The following is an 18,886-nucleotide window of genomic DNA, read 5'->3' as shown; positions in this document are numbered from 1 at the left end:
GGATGATTACTAGACATGTGAACAGAACTTTTAAAGAAAAAGTTTCAGAGCTGCTATTTTATGCTGAATGCCAGTATTTAATAACATATACATTTCGGGGGGGGAAGGAGGAGGAATGGCATGGAGTTTGTTTTAACTGATGGAGCTTATTGGTTTGGACTCTGATTTACTGTTTTTCATATAGGACTCATCCCAATGAGACAGAACAAGAGAAACCAGAAACAGACAGATTCCATGGAGTCCACAAACATACTTACGGGCAGAGCCACGATTTGTGCTCCTTGCTTTGCTGCCTTTTTGATCAGCTCAAAGGCTTTTTTCAAGTTGTCAGATTTCACCGGAGACACCAGGAGCTGCACCAAAGCCAGCTTAAATTCTAGGGAAAGAAGTGGAGAGTAGAGGATCAATATTATGCGCCAATGCTTTACTGGGTCTGCTGACTATACTAGGGGTACGTTCCCGCATATTGAGCTTTCAGCAGTAAATCTGGAAAAAGCCACGGTGAGATCAGCAGAGCAAATCTGCATCAAGGTGTAGCGGTTCTTGATCTAGATGTTGCTGCCGATTACCTAATCTAACATTATACGCACTATTTGGTTTTCTGGTGCTGATGCCTCCTTGGTCGCCCTCCAGTCTCTGTACGCTCAATGACGTTATCACGTGTGACCTCATCACCGGAGGCCGGGAGGACAGAGACCGGAGGGGGGACAGAGGTTTGCCACACAAGGGTAAAGCATTTGTTTATACTTTGAACAAAGTTTTCTTTTTATTATAAACTTATCAGGACTTGAAGATTTTGCTTCTGATTCCTAGGTAATCTGTAGCAAAATGCACAACATTCGGGTTTAATGCAGAGCTGAATTCTCCAATGGGAAAAATCTGCAATAAATCCACAATATAAGGCTATGTGCACACGTTGCGGATTAGGCTTAGGAATTTCTGGTGCAGATTCTGCCTCTCCTGGCAGAAAACGCACCTGCGGATTTATCGCATTTTTTGTGCGGTTCCGCAGCGTTTTTTGTGCGTTTTTGCTGCGGTTTTCTTGCGGATTTGCTGCGTTTTTTACCCCTGCGGTTTTCTATAATGGAATGGGTACAAAAACGCTGCAGATTCACAAAAAAGAAGTGACATGCTACTTCTTTTAAACTGCAGCGTTTCCGCAGCAGATTTTCCGCAAAGTGTGCACAGCATTTTTTTTTCTCATTGATTTACATTGTACTGTAAATCAATTGCGGCTCTGCAGCATTTCTGCACCTCAAAAAACGCTGCGGATCCGCAGAGAATCCGCAACGTGTGCACATACCCTAAATCAGCATGCTGCAACTAAAAATCCAATCCGCGAGTCAATTTCTAGAGCATGCTTGATTTTTCTCTTCTTTTTTTTTTGAACAGTGTTTGATCCAATTTCCAAATCAATCGCACACAATCAACTGAATGGGCTCAAAAAAAACAAACAAAAAAAAACACTGAAGGCACTCAGACGCCATCCATGTGTCCTCCAACTGATGTTTTTGCTGTTTAATGGATAGGAGAAACTTAGAATTTTGTGGGTTTTTTTGCAAACGAGAAAAATACAGATGCCACTCTGATGGAAAACACCAACACATAGACCAAAAATGGAAGACAATCGGATCCAGCATACTGATGAAATGCCGTCCATTGTATTTTTTACCCAAAAAACCCTGAAAGAAAGAGGCCTTACTCTATACAAAAAGGAGCCAATGTTGTGCCCTCTAAACACGTAGATGAAAAAATGGCACTGGTGTCATCAGTGTATTCGTTTTTTACCATTAATGTTTTTCATGGATGGATAAAGAAAGAAATATAATTACAAAGCTTTTCCCGGACCCATAGACTAATATTGGACCTTTAAATACCTAAGTTTAGTCCAAAAAGATTTTTTTTTTTTTTTTTTTTTTTAAACTGGCACTTCCCAAATATTATATAGCCAAAATGCGGACTGACACCCTTGGAAGCCGCAATAAGAGATCCAGATTACATTAAGAATTAAAATAATTTTTATTAAGGTATTGTAAAATTAGACAAACATATCTAAAATATATACAGGTACCCCAACTAGGAGGGATTTGAAGACTGATTATAAGTACATCCAAATGCTAGTGTATGGATTAATAGAGAGCATAATAACACTTAGAAACCGCTAAGCACAATATCTAATCCATAAGTATACCTATTCAGAACCAGGCAAGGGTATTTACATATCGATAATATCATAGTCACGTGACCTAAATACGTTCTAAACAGTCCCTGCCGATGCTGAAGGGATAAATGCCCGGGGGCACCCCCGGAAGAAGCGGAAGCGAAACGTGCGTCGGGGTGAGGAGGGATTCTGGTCACCCACTGGGCATCGGAGCAGCACTTGAATAACCGGGTAATAATTAAGAATTTTTTTACATGTAAATGGGCATTCTCAAGATTGCATCTCACCACCTCTGCACTTGACCCGATCCCTTCCCACTTCATCCCAAACCTCGCCACAGTCTTCATCCCAACTCTAAGGCTATGTTCACACTTTGCAGATTCCACTGCGGATTTTTCCGCAGCAGAATTCCCAAATCCGCAGTGAAAACCCATAGCGTTTTTTGTTTCCCATAGGTTTACATTGTACTGTAAACTCATGGGAAACTGCTGCAGATCTGCAGCGGTCAAATCCGCTGCGGATCCGCAGTGAAATCCGCAAAGTGTGAATATAGTCTTACCCATCTCTTCAACCTATCACTAACAACTGGTGTTTTCCCCTCAAGCTTTAAACATGCCTCCATCACACCTATCTTCAAAAAGCCCTCTTGACCCATCCTCTGTATCTAGCTATCGCCCTATATCACTTCTCCCCTATGCCTCAAAACTACTGAAACAACACGTCCATATTGAACTGTCCTCCCATCTCTCTTCCTGCTCCCTTTTTCGACCGCTTCCACACCACTCCACTGAAACTGCCCTAAGGTCACCAATGACCTATTAACCGCCAAGAGCAAGCGACACTACTCTATCCTCCTCCTCCTGGACCTGTCCTCTGCCTTTGACACAGTGGACCATTCCCTATTATTACAGACCCTCTCATCCCTTGGCATCACAGACTTGGCCCTATCCTGGATCTCATCATACCTAACTGACCGAACATTCAGCGTCTCCCACTCACACACCACATCCTCACCTCGACACCTATCTGTCGGAGTCCCACAAGGTTCAGTTCTAGGGCCCCTGCACTTCTCCATTTACACCTTTGGCCTGGGACAGCTCATAGAATCTCATGGCTTTCAGTATCATCTCTATGCTGATGACACACAGATCTACATCTCTGGACCAGATATCACCTCACTACTAACCAGAATCCCTCAATGTCTGTCCACTATTTCATCCTTCTTCTCCGCTAGATTTCTTAAACTTAACATGGACAAAACAGAATTCATTGTCTTTCCCCCATCTCACGCGACCCCCCAACGAACCTATTCTTTACAGTAGATGGCTTCCCACTCTCCCCAGTCCCACAAGCTCGCTGCCTCGGGGTAATCCTTGACACTGATCTCTCCTTCAAACTACATATCCAAGCCCTTTCCACTTCCTGCCGCCTTCAACTCAAGAATATTTCACGGATCCGTACATTCCTAAACCAAGAATCTGCAAAAACCCTAGTCCATGCCCTCATCATCTCCCGCCTCAACTACTGTAACCTCCTGCTCTGTGGCCTCCCCTTGAACACTCTCACACCCCTCCAATCTATTCTAAACTCTGCTGCCCGACTAATCCACCTGTGCCCCCGCTATTTCCCGGCCTCTCCCCTCTGTCAATCCCTTCACTGGCTCCCCCTTGCCCAGAGACTCCAGTACAAAACCCTAACCATGACGTACAAAGCCATCCACAACCTGTCTCCTCCATACATCTGTGACCTCGTCTCCCGATACTTTCCTGCATGCACCCTCCGATCCTCACAAGATCTCCTTCTCTACTCCCCTCTTATCTCCTCTTCCCACAATCGTATACAAGATTTCTCTCGCGTATCACCCCTACTCTGGAACTCTCTACCACAACATATCAGACTCTCACCTACCATCGAAACCTTCAAAAAGAGCCTGAAGACCCACCTCTTCCGACAAGCCTACAACCTGCAGTAACCACCGATCGACCAAACCGCTGCACGACCAGCTCTACCCTCGCCTACTGTATCCTCACCCATCCCTTGTAGATTGTGAGCCCTCGCGGGCAGGGTCCTCTCTCCGACTGTACCAGTTGTGACTTGTATTGTTCAAGTTTATTGTACTTGTTTTTATTATGTATACCCCTCCTCACATGTAAAGCGCCATGGAATAAATGGCGCTATAATAAATAATAAAAAAATAATAATAAAGTAACTGTGCAATTTAATAACATATACACTATCCCTACAGTGCAGGGCAGCGTTAATCTTTATCCGACCTCAATCATCTATTAACTACTGACGGTCAAAGATTGCCGACATTTCACTGCAGTCTAGAAAGTTCTTCACCGTCACAAGGATCTTGTATAAGCGCAGCACGTTCTGACACGGAGGATTTAGTATCCGGATTTAATTTGGATTCCACACCAGGTGGCTTTAATACATGATACTACAATGGAAGTGAATTAAAGAAATAGGAAATGTGACAAATTCAGACATTTATGAAAAAAACCAAGAGAAGGTCAAATTATGACCATCATCTGCAGAAAGCATCACCGTGTAGAGCACAGGGGAGTGTTACCGACACAGCCGCAGGCAACGAGCTACACGGCTCTGTTCACACTAGTGTTATAGCGTCCGTTTATAGCGGTGATAGCAGATCCTGGTGCAAATTACTATAACAGGGTCCCCAGGGTTGTAGGGTTTATGGCAAAATTGTGCAATATGTTCCTTCCTCCTACTAAAAGGACGTCCAGCAGGAACAAGCACTTCGAGCCGCCCAAAGACAAGATTCTGACCCGTGACTTTGCTTCTTTATTGGTAATATTTGCGCTTTCCTTGTAAAGTAGATGTGACGATTGTTGTGTTTAATGTGTCATTCATACGTCAGTGATTCTTCTGTTAAAAAAATAAAAACTTGACTTGTGTCCATCAGTGTTTTGGATCAGATTTTCATCAGTGTTTGGTCAGTATCAGTTTTCCTCGTAGAATGGACGGCACACGGATGGCATTCATGGTTTTGTGCACAAGAATACACGGACACGTGAGCAGCCCCAAAAACCATAAGTATGAGTTCTATCCGTGAAAAACACTGACCTGTGAATGAGCCCGAACATTCACAACACCGAGAAATTTGTTACAGATAAGTGTCCAATTGACGGATCAGATTTCCTTTGGTTCGGCCATGAATGTAGCAATGGTCTGTTAAAGGGGTTGTGCAGTCCAAATCAATAAGTCTGCTGTCTCTCCGTGTTACTACAGACTTCTGAATCCCCCCAGCGTGCAGAGTAGCTGCAGAATTATGAATTTGGACAGGACAACCCCTTTGAGGTCACATTTAATTGTTTCCTTAAAGGGGTGGCCAGAAGTCAAACTAAATATTCTAATACCCTATCTATTTTGTGCCGTTATCTAAGCTATTTTGTAATATACTTGTATAAAAGATTCCCTATCGTCCCCTAACTACACTATCTAACTGCTATTCTAGTTTTCCTATTTCCTTCATTTGAGAATCTCCAGTGCATGCAATAAAGCATTATCAGAACAGGGAGCAGAGGCTGCGTCCACCGTCCCCCGAGAGGCTGCGGCCACCGTCACCGGAGGCTGCGGCCACCGACCCCCGAGAGGCTGCGGCCACCGACCCCCGAGAGGCTGCGGCCACCGACCCCCGAGAGGCTGCGGCCACCGACCCCCGAGAGGCTGCGGCCACCGACCCCCGAGAGGCTGCGGCCACCGACCTCCGAGAGGCTGCGGCCACCGACCCCCGAGAGGCTGCGTGCACCGTCCCCGGAGGCTGCGGCCACCGACCCCCGAGAGGCTGCGGCCACCGACCCCCGAGAGGCTGCGGCCACCGACCCCCGAGAGGCTGCGGCCACCGACCCCCGAGAGGCTGCGGCCACCGACCCCCGAGAGGCTGCGGCCACCGACCTCCGAGAGGCTGAGGCCACCGTCACCGGAGGCTGCGGCCACCGACCCCCGAGAGGCTGCGGCCACCGACCCCCGAGAGGCTGCGGCCACCGACCCCCGAGAGGCTGCGGCCACCGACCCCCGAGAGGCTGCGGCCACCGACCCCCGAGAGGCTGCGGCCACCGACCCCCGAGAGGCTGCGGCCACCGACCCCCGAGAGGCTGCGGCCACCGACCCCGAGAGGCTGCGGCCACCGACCCCTGAGAGGCTGCGGCCACCGACCCCCGAGAGGCCGTGGCCACTGACACCGCTCTGTTCCCGGCTGATTAGTACTCATCTGACCCGACAGAGCGTCATGTACTGGGATTCTCAAAGCATCATCAGACAGGAAATAGGAAAAAAATAGAACAGAAGATAGATAATGCAGATAGGGAATTTTTAATAGAAGTATATTAGAAAATAGCTTAGATTGCGGCACTAAATACACGGGGATTTAGAATAAAAATGAGTTTGGCTTCAGACCTCCCCTTTAAGCCTGTGGCTACATTGTGACTTTGGCCACGACACAGGTCAGATCAGGGGTCACACTAGCACAGATGAGGTACAGCGATAAACAAGCTGCCAGAAATCTTACATGTTCGGACTTTTTGTGACATTCAGGTCACAGTGTGACCCCATTACGCTGCGATGTAGCCGCGGCATTGAGCAATATTTGGCCGTGTGACCTGTGTCGTGACTAAAGTCTTCATGTGACCCCAAACTTATGTGCCCTGTTAGATAAATAGATGATTAGGAGAAAACCCCCTCTATTATCCAAAAGGGGAAACCCAAGCCGACTAAGGATAAATCATCACATGCAGAAAAGCAAAGCTGCAGGGAAATCCGCTGCCAGAAATCCTCACCCACATGGGCACATTCTGCCGATTTACCTTTTATAAGGAATAAAACTACATGAGAACGGGCCCCTGGGCAGGAGTGGTCCCCACACCCCCTACATGAGCCGTGCTTGGCACAGTCCACCTCATCGTGCTGCTGGTGCCCCCCAGGCCCTGGCACTACAAGGGTCAGTCAGAGTGAGGGCACAGTCCACACATGGACCTCCTGACCCCAGATCACAGCCTCCTGGGCACATGGGGGTCCATTAGGGGAACCTGTCACTGCAGACAGCGAGCCCTCAGCACCCTGGTCTGACAGATGGTGACAGTCTGTGATTAGCTGCAGCGGTCACAAACACTGTCGTTTGGGAAGAGGGGTGGAATGTTGGAGGGGCTTTTACTTCTGCCAGGTAGCGTCCCTCTGTTATTCCTCTTGGAAATGTTCTGTAATCCTCATATTCTGCTGAATACACGTATTTCCCATCACTGACAGATCTGCTAGAGGATCACAACTCCCAGCATGTCCTGACTATTGGGGGTAGCAGTACTCCCACCAGCTGCAGCCCCTGCTGTTCACGTGTAATGTCGTACGTCTCCTGTCCTGACTATTATCTCACTGTCCGCCGTCTGGTGCAGCACCGCCTCCGTGTGCCCCTGAATCTCCCCCTGGCAGTGCCAGGCAGCGGAGGAGAGGGCGCTCCTAGACCGTCACTCCGCACTCACATCGGTACTCACTCGCCATAGCTCGAACTGTCTGCATACTGCGACCCGCAGCAGCAACACACCTGTCAATCATTCACCAAACCCGGAAGTGGGCGTGGAAACGCGTTCTGTCTGCCCCGGAGGATTGTGGGAGATGTAGTTCTGGCCAATGCTACACGTCGAGTACAGCTGGATGGCTGCTCCTCACACTGGCGGAGTCTAGCAGTGCTGGCACCGAATGCCGCCACATTGCTGACCACGACGCCATGTTACTGTTTGTCATTTTTACTCTAAATTGTTCTCAAGGCGAGGAGCAGGAATAGAGACCACAAGCAGGGCTGTGTGTAAGAGCGCCAGTAAAGGGAATCCGTCACCTCATTTTGCCGCTATAAACTGCGGCCACCGGCATCAGGGGCTTATCTCCAGCATTCTGCAATGCATTCTGTAACGCTGCAGATAAGCCCCCGCTGTATCCTGAAAGATGAGAAAAAGAGGTTAGATTATACTCACCTGGGGGGTCCGGGTCCGGCGCCTCCATCTTCATACTTCTAGTGCGGCTCCTGCGCGGGTGTACTGATTTGTCCTGTGTACGGTACTGCAGTGCGCAGGCGCTGGGCCTCTCTGACCTTTCCTGGCACCTGCGCACTGCAGTACTTTACTCTGCCCTCAACAGGGCAAATCAGTACACCTGTGCAGGAGCGCGATGCCGGGGGGCGATGAAGCAACAGGAGGGCGGCATCGCAAGAAGATGGGAGGCGCCGAACCTGCGACACCCAGCGGACCAGACCGCCCCCCTCCCAGGTGAGTATAATAAAACTTATCTTTTCAATTGCAGGTCAGATCGGGGGCTTATATTATGCTGTAGATAAGCCCTGAAAAGCAGTGGCCATATCTTATACTGGCAAAATCTGCTGACAGGTTCCCTTTAAGTTAATCAAGTGGAAGACCCTGCAAATGCTCTGCTGCAACCTCCATACAGGTCCTGATCGGGAACTGCAGGGGTGCGTGTGTGTAAGGAGGCAGCCAAGACAGAAGACGAGTACAGATGATGCCTGAGTAACTGCAAGTGAACACCGCCATCTGCTGGTCAAAGCTGAAATTAAAGGAGGAATTACAGTAGTAGGAATCCAAAGAGTGGAAGTGCATTTTCGCAGGGAAGAGTTTGAAGATGACGCCTGGTCTGGTGGTGACACCTGTCACAGTTACAAATTATAAAAGGCAAGGCTGAGAAGGGGCGAGTTGGCACCAGAACCTGTACCAGGCAGGTCATGTGGTCGCAAAGTGGGCTTACAGCCACCATCACCATAGAAGGGTCTAAGAGCGGTTAAATGCCGGTGAAGTCCTGACCTGTGAGGAATACGGTCACTCGCATCAGTAGAAGACTGTAAGCAGCGCCAGGAGAAGACAGTTACCAGATCCCAACCAGGCTCGGGAGATGATTCAGCTGCAGCAGAGGACCATGCCTGTGGGCCGTTACTTCCAGCGTAGACTTATGTTACAGGGTGCTGGGGCCATGTTTCTGGGAATTGAGCTGGCCAGACCCCGGAGAAAAGGATTCAGGTCGCTTTTTTTTTACCATCCCCAGTCTTGTGATCGCTGTTATTCACCGAATATTGGCAATTACAAAAAAAAAAAAAGTCAGATTGTCAATTCATTAATTCATTTCTCTCTCCTCTGATATGATCTAGTATACCAGAGGAGAAATGGGGTCCCCCATGCTCCCCCCCCCCCGGTACCTCCGCCATCCGCGGATCCTCGCTGAGATCTGAGATCTGCTGGCCAGTACCCGGCCACAATAGATTTTCATATTGGTTCATTTTGTTCACTGTGATAGACCCTATCACAGTGATCAAAATTAAAAAAAAAATAATAGTAAATCAAATCCCCCCTTTGTCACCCCCTTAGTTAGGTAAAAATATATTTTTTTTCCATTCTTTGCCGTTAGGGTTGGTTTAGAGCTAGGGATTAGTGATGAGCGAGTATACTCGTTGCTCGGGTTTTCCTTGAGCACGCTCGGGTGACCTCCGAGTATTTGTCAGTGTTCGGAGATTTAGTTTTCATCACGGCAGGCAGCTGAATGATTTACAGCTAGTAGCCAGGCTGAGTACATGTGGGGGTTGCCTGGTGGCTAAGGAATCCCCACATGTAATCAAGCTGGCTAGTAGCTGTAAATCATTGAGCTGCAGTGATTAAAACTAAATCTCCGAGCACTAAAAAATACTCAGAGGTCACCCGAGCAAGGAGTACTCTCGCTCATCACTAGTAGGGATGTGTTGAGGTTATGGTTGTGATGTTGGGGTTAGGGCAGAGTTAGGGTTGGAGTTAGAATTGGGGGTCTCCAAACGCAACATGGCACCTGCCATTGATTCCAGCCAATTTTGTGTTTGAAAAGTCAAACGATGCTCCCTCCCTTCTGAGCCCTGCCATGCCTCCCAACAGTGGCTTTCCCCCACATATGGAGTATCGGCGTACTCAGGAGAAATTGCACAAGACATTTTGTGGTCCTGTTTCTCCTGATACCCTTGTGAAAATAAAAGTTTGTGTCTAAAGTAAATTTTTTGTGAAAAAAGTTAGGTGTTAATTTTTTTTCCTTCCACATTGCTTTAGTTACATAGTTACATAGTTATTAAGGTTGAAGGAAGACTATATGTCCATCTAGTTCAACCCATAGCCTAACCTAACATGCCCTAACATGTTGATCCAGAGGAAGGCAAAAAAAACCCATGTGGCAAAGAGTAAGCTCCACATTGGGGAAAAAAATTCCTTCCCGACTCCACATACGGCAATCAGACTAGTTCCCTGGATCAACGCCCTATCAAGGAATCTAGTGTATATACCCTGTAACATTATACTTTTCCAGAAAGGTATCCAGTCCCCTCTTAAATTTAAGTAATGAATCACTCATTACAACATCATACGGCAGAGAGTTCCATAGTCTCACTGCTCTTACAGTAAAGAATCCGCGTCTGTTATTATGCTTAAACCTTTTTTCCTCCAACCGCAGAGGATGCCCCCTTGTCCCTGTTTCAGGTCTATGATTAAAAAGATCATCAGAAAGGTCTTTGTACTGTCCCCTCATATATTTATACATTAAAATAAGATCACCCCTTAGTCTTCGTTTTTCCAAACTAAATAGCCCCAGGTGTAATAACCTATCTTGGTATTGCAGACCCCCCAGTCCTCTAATAACCTTGGTCGCTCTTCTCTGCACCCGCTCCAGTTCAGCTATGTCTTTCTTACTCACCGGAGACCAGAACTGTGCACAGTATTCTAAGTATGGTCGAACTAGTGACTTGTATAGAGGTAAAATTATGTTCTCCTCATGAGCATCTACGCCTCTTTTAATGCATCCCATTATTTTATTTGCCTTTGTAGCAGCTGCCTGACACTGGCCACTGAATTTAAGTTTGTCATCCACCCATACACCCAGGTCTTTTTCATTGACGGTTTTGCCCAGAGTTTTAGAATTAAGCACATAATTATACATCTTATTACTTCTACCCAAGTGCATGACCTTACATTTATCCCCATTAAAGCTCATTTGCCATTTATCAGCCCAAGCTTCTAGTTTACATAAATCATCCTGTAATATAAAATTGTCCTCCTCTGTATTGATTACCCTGCAGAGTTTAGTGTCATCTGCAAATATTGAAATTCTACTCTGAATGCCCCCTACAAGGTCATTAATAAATATGTTAAAAAGTAGAGGGCCCAATACTGACCCCTGTGGTACCCCACTGCTAACCGCTACCCAGTCCGAGTGTGCTCCATTAATAACCACCCTTTGTTTCCTATCCCTGAGCCAGCTCTCAACCCACTTGCACATATTTTCCCCTATCCCCATTATTCTCATTTTATGTATCAACCTTTTGTGTGGCACAGTATCAAAAGCTTTTGAAAAGTCCATATACACTACGTCCACTGGGTTCCCTTGGTCCAGTCCGGAACTTACCTCTTCATAGAAACTGATCAAATTAGTCTGACATGAACGGTCCCTAGTAAACCCGTGCTGATACTGGGTCATGAGGTTATTCCTCTTCAGATACTCCAGTATAGCGTCCCTTAGAATGCCCTCCAGGATTTTACCCACAGTAGAGGTTAAGCTTACTGGCCTATAATTACCGAGTTCAGTTTTTGTCCCCTTTTTGAAGATTGGCACCACATTTGCTATACGCCAGTCCTGTGGCACAGACCCTGTTATTATGGAGTCTTTAAAGATTAAAAATAATGGTCTATCAATGACTGTACTTAATTCCTGCAGTACTCGGGGGTGTATCCCATCCGGGCCCGGAGATTTGTCAATTTTAGTGATTTTTAGACGCCGCCGCACTTCCTGCTGGGTTAAGCAGGTGACATTTAATTGAGAATTTTTATCACTAGACATTTTGTCTGCCATGGGATTTTCTTGTGTAAATACTGATGAAAAAAAGTCATTTAGCATATTGGCTTTTTCCTCATCCACCATCTCACCCAGACTATTTTTAAGGGGGCCAACACTATCATTATTTAGTTTCTTACTATTTATGTAGTTAAAGAATATTTTAGGATTATTTTTACTCTCTCTGGCAAGGAGTCTCTCTGTCTCAATCTTTGCTGCCTTGATTTGCTTTTTACAGAATTTATTTAATTTTCTGTATTTATTTAATGCCTCCTCACTACCTACTTCCTTTAATTCTCTAAATGCTTTCTTTTTGTCACTTATTGCGCCCCTTACAGCTCTATTTAGCCATATTGGTTTCCTCCTATTTCTAGTATGTTTATTCCCATACGGTATATACTGTGCACAGGTCCTATCCAGGATGCTAATAAACGTCTCCCATTTTCTTTGTGTATTTTTGTGTCTCAGGATATCGTCCCAGTTAATTGAAGCACCTGAAGGGTTAGACTGTGTGCCCACGTTGCGTTTTTTATCCATTTCTACCGTGTTTTTTGCCGCAGCGGAAACACATAAAAATGCTTAAAAACTACATTCCCATGCAATCCTATGGGATGCCACAGTTGCTGTGCCCATGCTGCAAGTTTTCATAGCGATAAACTCCGCAGCATGTTCATTATTTCTGCAGAATCGCGGCGATTCCGCCGCCATAGGATTGCATTGAAACGCTCACTTTACACATGGTGGGCACAGCCACATGCGTAAAGTGAGCGCTTCATGTACGGATGGTACCCGGGTCTGGAGGAGAGGAGACTCTCCTCCAGGGTTCTGGGATCCATATTTCTGTAAAAAAACAAACAAAATTTAAATAAAAAATAGGGATATACTTACCATCTGATGGCCCCGGAGTCCTCCCGCCTCTCAGCAGTGCACGGGACGGCTTCCGTTCCCAAGGACGCATTGTGCGAATCACCCGAGATGACATCGCAGTAACGCGACGTCACAAAGGTCCTTCGCGCAAAGCATCCCTGGGAGCGGAACGTACCGGCATTGCCACTGAGATCGTAGGCCTTCGGAAGGTGAGAATAACCATATTTTTTTAACATTCTTTTACTACTGACGCTGCATAGGCAGCATCAATAGTAAAAAGTTGGTCACACCTATCAATCACTTTTCCAAGTGATGCTTCAAATCGCTTGGAAAACGCAAGTATTCTGCAAGATAAAAACGCTTGTGTTTTGCGGGAAACCACATGCGAATTCCGGATGCGTTTTACCAGCAGCAGGGAGTTGCGGAAATCCTGCGGACACTTTTGCAGCATTTCTGAAACGTGGGCACAAGGCCTTAATAAATTTCATAAATGTGGTTTTGTGCACCTTGAGGGGTGCAGTTTTTAGAATGGTGTCACTTTTGGGTATTTTCTGTCATGTTGACCCCTAAAACTCACTTCAAATGTGAGGTGGTCCCTAAAAAAAATGTTTTTGTAAATTCTGTTAGAAAAATGAGAAATCGCTGGTCAACTTTTAACCCTTATAACGTCTTAAAGGGAGCCTTTCAGCAGAATTGTGCACAGTAACCTACACAGTGTCAGGTCGGCGCATTAATACTGATTAAAATGATACATTGGGTGATTAAATCCATTTTATGGTTGGTTAATTTTTATTTTCAGCTTTGTGCTAATGATATGCCCGTGCCCTAAGGTGGGGCTGGACGGGGTCTTCATGTGGTGCTCTGATTACAAATTCATAATGCAGACTGCTGACAGGTCACTGATCCCTCACTGACCCGGCCTCTAGTTTGCATAATGAATATCTGTAGATACTGCAAAAAAAAAAAAAAACCTTTGTGACTCTGCTCTGCAGCATAATCGCATGTTTAGTGTGCCAAGAATACATTTTATTCAGCTTGGAGAAAAAAAAAAATCAATTTGAAAATGGCGCCTGCACAGTAGCAGCTCTCAGTGTCTATAGCTGTGATCCAATAGCTGCTACTGTGCATGCGCCGGCGGCTCCATCTTACTGAAGGAGGAGCAGTAGCAGCTCTCAGCCATCTCCGAGCTTCTACTGCGCAGGCAGCGCCATCTTGGAGGAGGAATTTTTTTTCTTCTCCAGTAAGATGGCGCATGCGCAGTAGCAGCTATCGGAATGGATAGAAGACCCCTGCGAATTTCACACTGGGTCAATATGGTAAATAGTGCAGCTTCCTATGAGAGTTGGTGTATAAGAATAGACACGGTCCTTAAATTTGGGATGGAAGTTCTGGTTTGAGTCCCCTTTGACTCACAGCAGGCCCCAGGCGATGAGAAGTATTCTCTCCCGATAAAGTAGGTGATATGTGGTGCCTGACATGGGTGGCTTATACTTTTTATGATATTAGACCCATGATATTTTAAGGGCAAGGCTAACTTTGAAATAATATTATGGGCATGATCAATAGTCTGTAAGCCGGACTCTGTGCATCACACGTACGTGTATAACAGGCATCCTACTCAAGCCTCATTTGTGTGCATGTTTTCTACAAGGTAGCAGCCCCCCATAATTTGGTAGGTTTGTGAGTGGCTGCTTTCATCAGTAGTTTGCACCTGTGCTGCCCCCCTGCCTTTATAATGGGGGTCTGCTGCATCCTGCCTGGGCATTTGTGACCTGACTGGTGTTGGTAAGGCGGCTTCCTTCTGGTATATTTTTCTCAAGGTTAACCTTGCCAGACAGGAGTGATGGGAAATGCCATTTGTTCTATGCTGTGACCTTGTTATATTGTATAATCCTCAAATAAAAGTGTTTAGACAATAAAAATGTAATTGGCCCCTACGAAGACAGGATAGATAGATCTGAACTACTTTCCTGCTCACTGCAGATCTTCAACTTTTAGAAAGGAAACTAATGGATGGTGCAATTCTGTGCCACAGACCTCACAGGATCCAGAAAGGTGGATTACCAGAATCATAAGTCGTCCGTTTAAGTGAATGACGCCAATAAAAAAATAATCTTTTTCTTTAAGATGTTTTATTATTCATTTACCTATAATCATCTTAAAAGCAGAATGTACAGACACGATTTTCCATCATTTAATGTCTCATCACTTGTAGAAGTCACATTGGTCCTGATGTCGCCAATCATTCAGAATCATGTGATTTTTTTTCTTTAACCAGCCATCCAGGAAAGAAGTAGGAGCCTTCTGTGTGCATCACCATACACTCGCAGCTTCTACCTACTGCCTCCTAACAGTATGGTGGAAGATAACCATTAATGAGATTTTCAAGGATTTTCCAAAATCTGTGCTAAAAAGTGATGACGTCCCAATCATCAGTCACTTGACTGCTGCAGCCGATCACCAACCTCAGGAGGTGGCATGTGCGAAGGCAGGACGGCTGGAGCAACAAAAGATACAAAACAGATTTGGAAAAGTTCCAGAAAACTTTTCTTAAAAAGGATTGCTCCAGAAATGGTAAGAAAAGGAATAGAACAGATGTCTGTCGGTATGTGAGGTAGGACGCTCCGCTGCGGTGACCCCGACAGCTTCAGAGCGTAGGTCATGTCCGGATCCCGGCCGCGGAGCTTCGTACTGCACATGCTCACAGACACCTGGCCTATTAATATTCTAGGACAGGTGTCAGTCATTGTAACAGAATGATGGCCATTTTAGTGTACTAGGTCAATTGTTATTTGTCAATTAAGGGAATTTACTTATGACATTCCCCTTTCATTCCTTTTTTTTTTTCTTCTAGAAAATCCCTTTAAATGTCCATTTTCGTTCTGTTTGCTTCAAAGACACATTGCACAAGATCCCCATGTACAACTTGCAAATATGCCAACTCTAATTAAGTGAACATCGTTAGCTCGGTATACAATGCTTGCCCTGTCTAAGTTAGAAACAGTTTGTTTTATGTAGAAAATGGCGCTCACAGCTCGGTCTAACATTATTAGTGCACTGCGGTCATTAGGGATTTGGTATAGGTGAGAATCGGCTTCCGGTGTGTAACGCAGTCCTCTCTCTACACCGTCAGCGCTAAATACTGATGCATCAGGGTCAGGAGCGCTGACCTTATTGCCAACGTCTGATCGCGGAGAGCAACACGTCTTCTAGCAATTCCTCCGAGGGTCATTTATCGTCACTCCCGACAGTGGAGCGATGGCCGACATCGTCCGTATATCGCCTCCTCTGCGCTCGCTTCCAATAATGTTCAGTAATCGTATACAAAAAAAACAAAATGAATGCAAAAAGGGAGTGCTATGAAAGAGAATCCGGAGAAAATTAAATAAAGTATTTTATTATCTTGCCAACAAATAGAAAACGTCTTTTCTTGCCCAGACATGGGGCCCGTGTGATGTCAGGGAGGTGTTAGCTCTCCAGAGCATCCAGGACTTTAATGATCTGTTGCTTAATGGCTTTGGTTGCATCTCCTGCGTTTGGAATTAAATACCTGGGTGGGAAAAATGCATAAAGGGTGAGTGAGACAAGAATACGAGGGCTGTAATTGAGTCATAACCTGGCTGCCATCGAGGTGGACCATATCTCTGCAGACCCCCAATTTCATGCTGACGTTTTGCTTGGTGTGCCGCAGGTATGGAGGCATCGTCCTCTAGATCAGAGGTCCCCAACTCCAGTCCTCAAGGCCCACCAACAGGTCATGTTTTCAGGATTTCCTTAGTCTTGCCCAGGTAATAATTGCATCACCTGTGCAATGCAAAGGAAATCCTGAAAACATGACCTGTTGGTGGGCCTTGAGGACTGGAGTTGGGGACCTCTGCTCTAGATGTACGGCAATGGAGCCTGTACAGACTATGGAGTGGACAAGATCCTCATGCAAGATTTTGGCATGTGCATGATCCCTAAAAAAGGGTCGTCCACTACTGGATAATCCCTTATTATCGGCCTCAGGGTGCTCGTCTGGGCAGTAGCTCATTCCTCCCTCTCAGAGGAGGACATGTAAACTCTGGGGGAATCACATATCCTTGTTATAGGAGGGGGACTGGGAATGACCATCCGCAATGAAGCACCGTTCTAGTCCCCCGAATGCTGCAGCCAGAGAACCCTGACCATTGGAGAGGCTTGTGCTGGATCCACGCAGGTGACTACAGGTTAATTTGGCAGATTTTGTTATTTTCACCACATCTATGCCCCCAGAACATTAAAATTTAGGCTGAACAGCGCCTTTAGGATATGTTCACACGATGCGTTTTTTTCCCGCAGGCAAAACCTTGCTCTCTTGGCAGTAGGAAACTTGCTTAAAAAAAATAAATCAAGTTTTGCTTAGTTTTTGCTGCATTTTTTTTCCCTGCGTTTTTTGTCAGGGTACATTTGTCTCTTCATCAAGCTTTGGCACCGAAAACACAGCAAAAACAGATTCCTGCGTTTTTGCACCATCCATTGCTTTCTATGGTTGAAAAACGCTGAAAGAAGTGACATGCTGCATTTTGAAAAAAAGACTAGGTATTGCACAAAATACTGAAGACAACAAAAACAAGCTGAGTGCATGAGATTTCTGAAATCTCAGACTTTGCTGGTACTGTAAAACGCAGCTGAAAATCTGCATTAAAAAAAAAAACAATGTGTGAACATAGCTTTAATGCGATGAGAAGAAGCTGAAATGCCACAGGAAATGGAAGGAGGCACTTTATAGGGTGGAGATCCCTTTTACGCATTCACCCAATAATGTCAGTAACGCAGGTAAAAGCTGAGTCTACACATAGAAGGTTGCCAGATACGGCGGAGAGGATCCACCCTGGCCTTCAGGAGATGATGTGACACTTACCTCTCCACTGCTAATATTTCCACGCCCGAGGCACTGCTATTTCCATACTTAAACGTGATCAGCTCGGGGTGCTTCTTTTTCGACGTGATCTTGACGACGGAGCTGAGCGCCTGTCGTGACTGTATGTAAGCAAATCCCTTTCTAGACTGGATTTCCCGCAAACAATACATATGGGTTGCAGTTATCAAAAGGTGGCTATAAAAAGAAACATGGGAAAAAAAAGAAAGAAAGAAAAGTCATTACGTTGCCGAAACAGGGGATTAACTTACCGAGGCTCAGTGACGGACCTGAGGAACATATGCCCATTTTCTTTAACTTCGTGACAGGGGAAATGATGTTTGATGTCAGGCTTGTTTATCCAGGTCTGAATGTTAACGATTTCCTTGCGGTCGTCGTCAGATATGGAGGCGCTGTCAATCTCATCTGAAAGGATAAATTATTTCCATTTTTGAATAATTTATAGGATTTAAAAGTAATCAGCGCTGAGAATGTTCATCCATCCCAGGATGTGGCGAGTTCAGTGATATTGACAGGTTTTCACTACTGAAAGGGAATCTGACGCCAGGTTTTTGCCACCTAATCTGAGAGCAGCGTCATGTGAAGACAGAAACCCTGATTCCAGCGATATGTCACTTACTGAAAATCAACTGCAAATAAAAGAAAAAAAGAACCATTCCCATCATCTTTCGTAGGTGGTCCTGCGCTGACTCGACGGTGGTTTTTCTTTACGAGCAGACAGCAATTGACCACTGCAGTCAATCATTGGCTGCCAATGGCCGACATACTACTGCCATCATGATCGCTTGTAAACGCTGGTCCCAATTCATGTCCCAATTCATCAAGACCGCTCTATCTCGGGAGAAGTCCGTGTTTGGAGTTTAGCACCGTACACCAACTGTCTGGTACGTACCCCGAACTTTACATTCATGTTCGCTCTACTCTACTCTTCGTGAATCTGAAGCGTCTGACGAGAAAAAAAAAAAAATCCCTCCAGGCAGAAGATGGAGTGAGATTTCTGGCATAGGGAATGCCGAAGCACTTCATGAATTCGATAAGCTATGGTGTCCCACCCTCGCCACGTCCCCATACCAAAAATACTGGTGTACAAGTGACAAAATTCT

At 45.8% G+C, this 18,886-nt stretch overlaps 2 protein-coding genes across 4 annotated transcripts in view; both read right to left on the bottom strand.

Annotated features, from left to right (window-relative positions):
* NIT2 (nitrilase family member 2) overlaps positions 1-8,212 on the bottom strand; it is a 35,103-nt gene extending 26,891 nt beyond the window's left edge. The window contains exons 1-2 of one of the 2 annotated variants that reach the window (XM_069761031.1): positions 8,149-8,212; positions 258-376 (exon numbers count right to left, since the gene is read on the bottom strand). In XM_069761031.1, the coding sequence (XP_069617132.1) occupies positions 258-376; positions 8,149-8,182 (153 nt within the window). In that variant the 5' untranslated portion in view covers positions 8,183-8,212. Of the gene's footprint in view, positions 1-257; positions 377-7,671; positions 7,760-8,148 lie in introns of those variants that run through there. The other variant, XM_069761029.1, reaches the window with a different exon arrangement.
* Positions 8,213-14,996: 6,784 nt separating this feature from the next.
* The window catches only part of TBC1D23 (TBC1 domain family member 23), a 43,234-nt gene continuing 39,344 nt past the window's right edge, over positions 14,997-18,886 (bottom strand). For both annotated transcript variants that reach the window (XM_069761027.1, XM_069761028.1), the window contains 3 exons: positions 18,053-18,188; positions 17,766-17,960; positions 14,997-16,433 (listed from right to left, as the gene is read on the bottom strand). In XM_069761027.1, coding sequence (XP_069617128.1) covers positions 16,352-16,433; positions 17,766-17,960; positions 18,053-18,188 — 413 coding nt within the window. In that variant the 3' untranslated portion in view covers positions 14,997-16,351. The remainder of the gene's footprint in view (positions 16,434-17,765; positions 17,961-18,052; positions 18,189-18,886) is intronic.

The sequence above is a fragment of the Ranitomeya imitator genome, chromosome 3 (genome assembly GCF_032444005.1).
Source record: "Ranitomeya imitator isolate aRanImi1 chromosome 3, aRanImi1.pri, whole genome shotgun sequence".
NCBI lineage: Eukaryota > Metazoa > Chordata > Amphibia > Anura > Dendrobatidae > Ranitomeya > Ranitomeya imitator.
The sequence above is the reverse complement of the archived record's forward strand: the minus strand, read 5'-3'. Positions and strand labels throughout refer to the sequence as shown.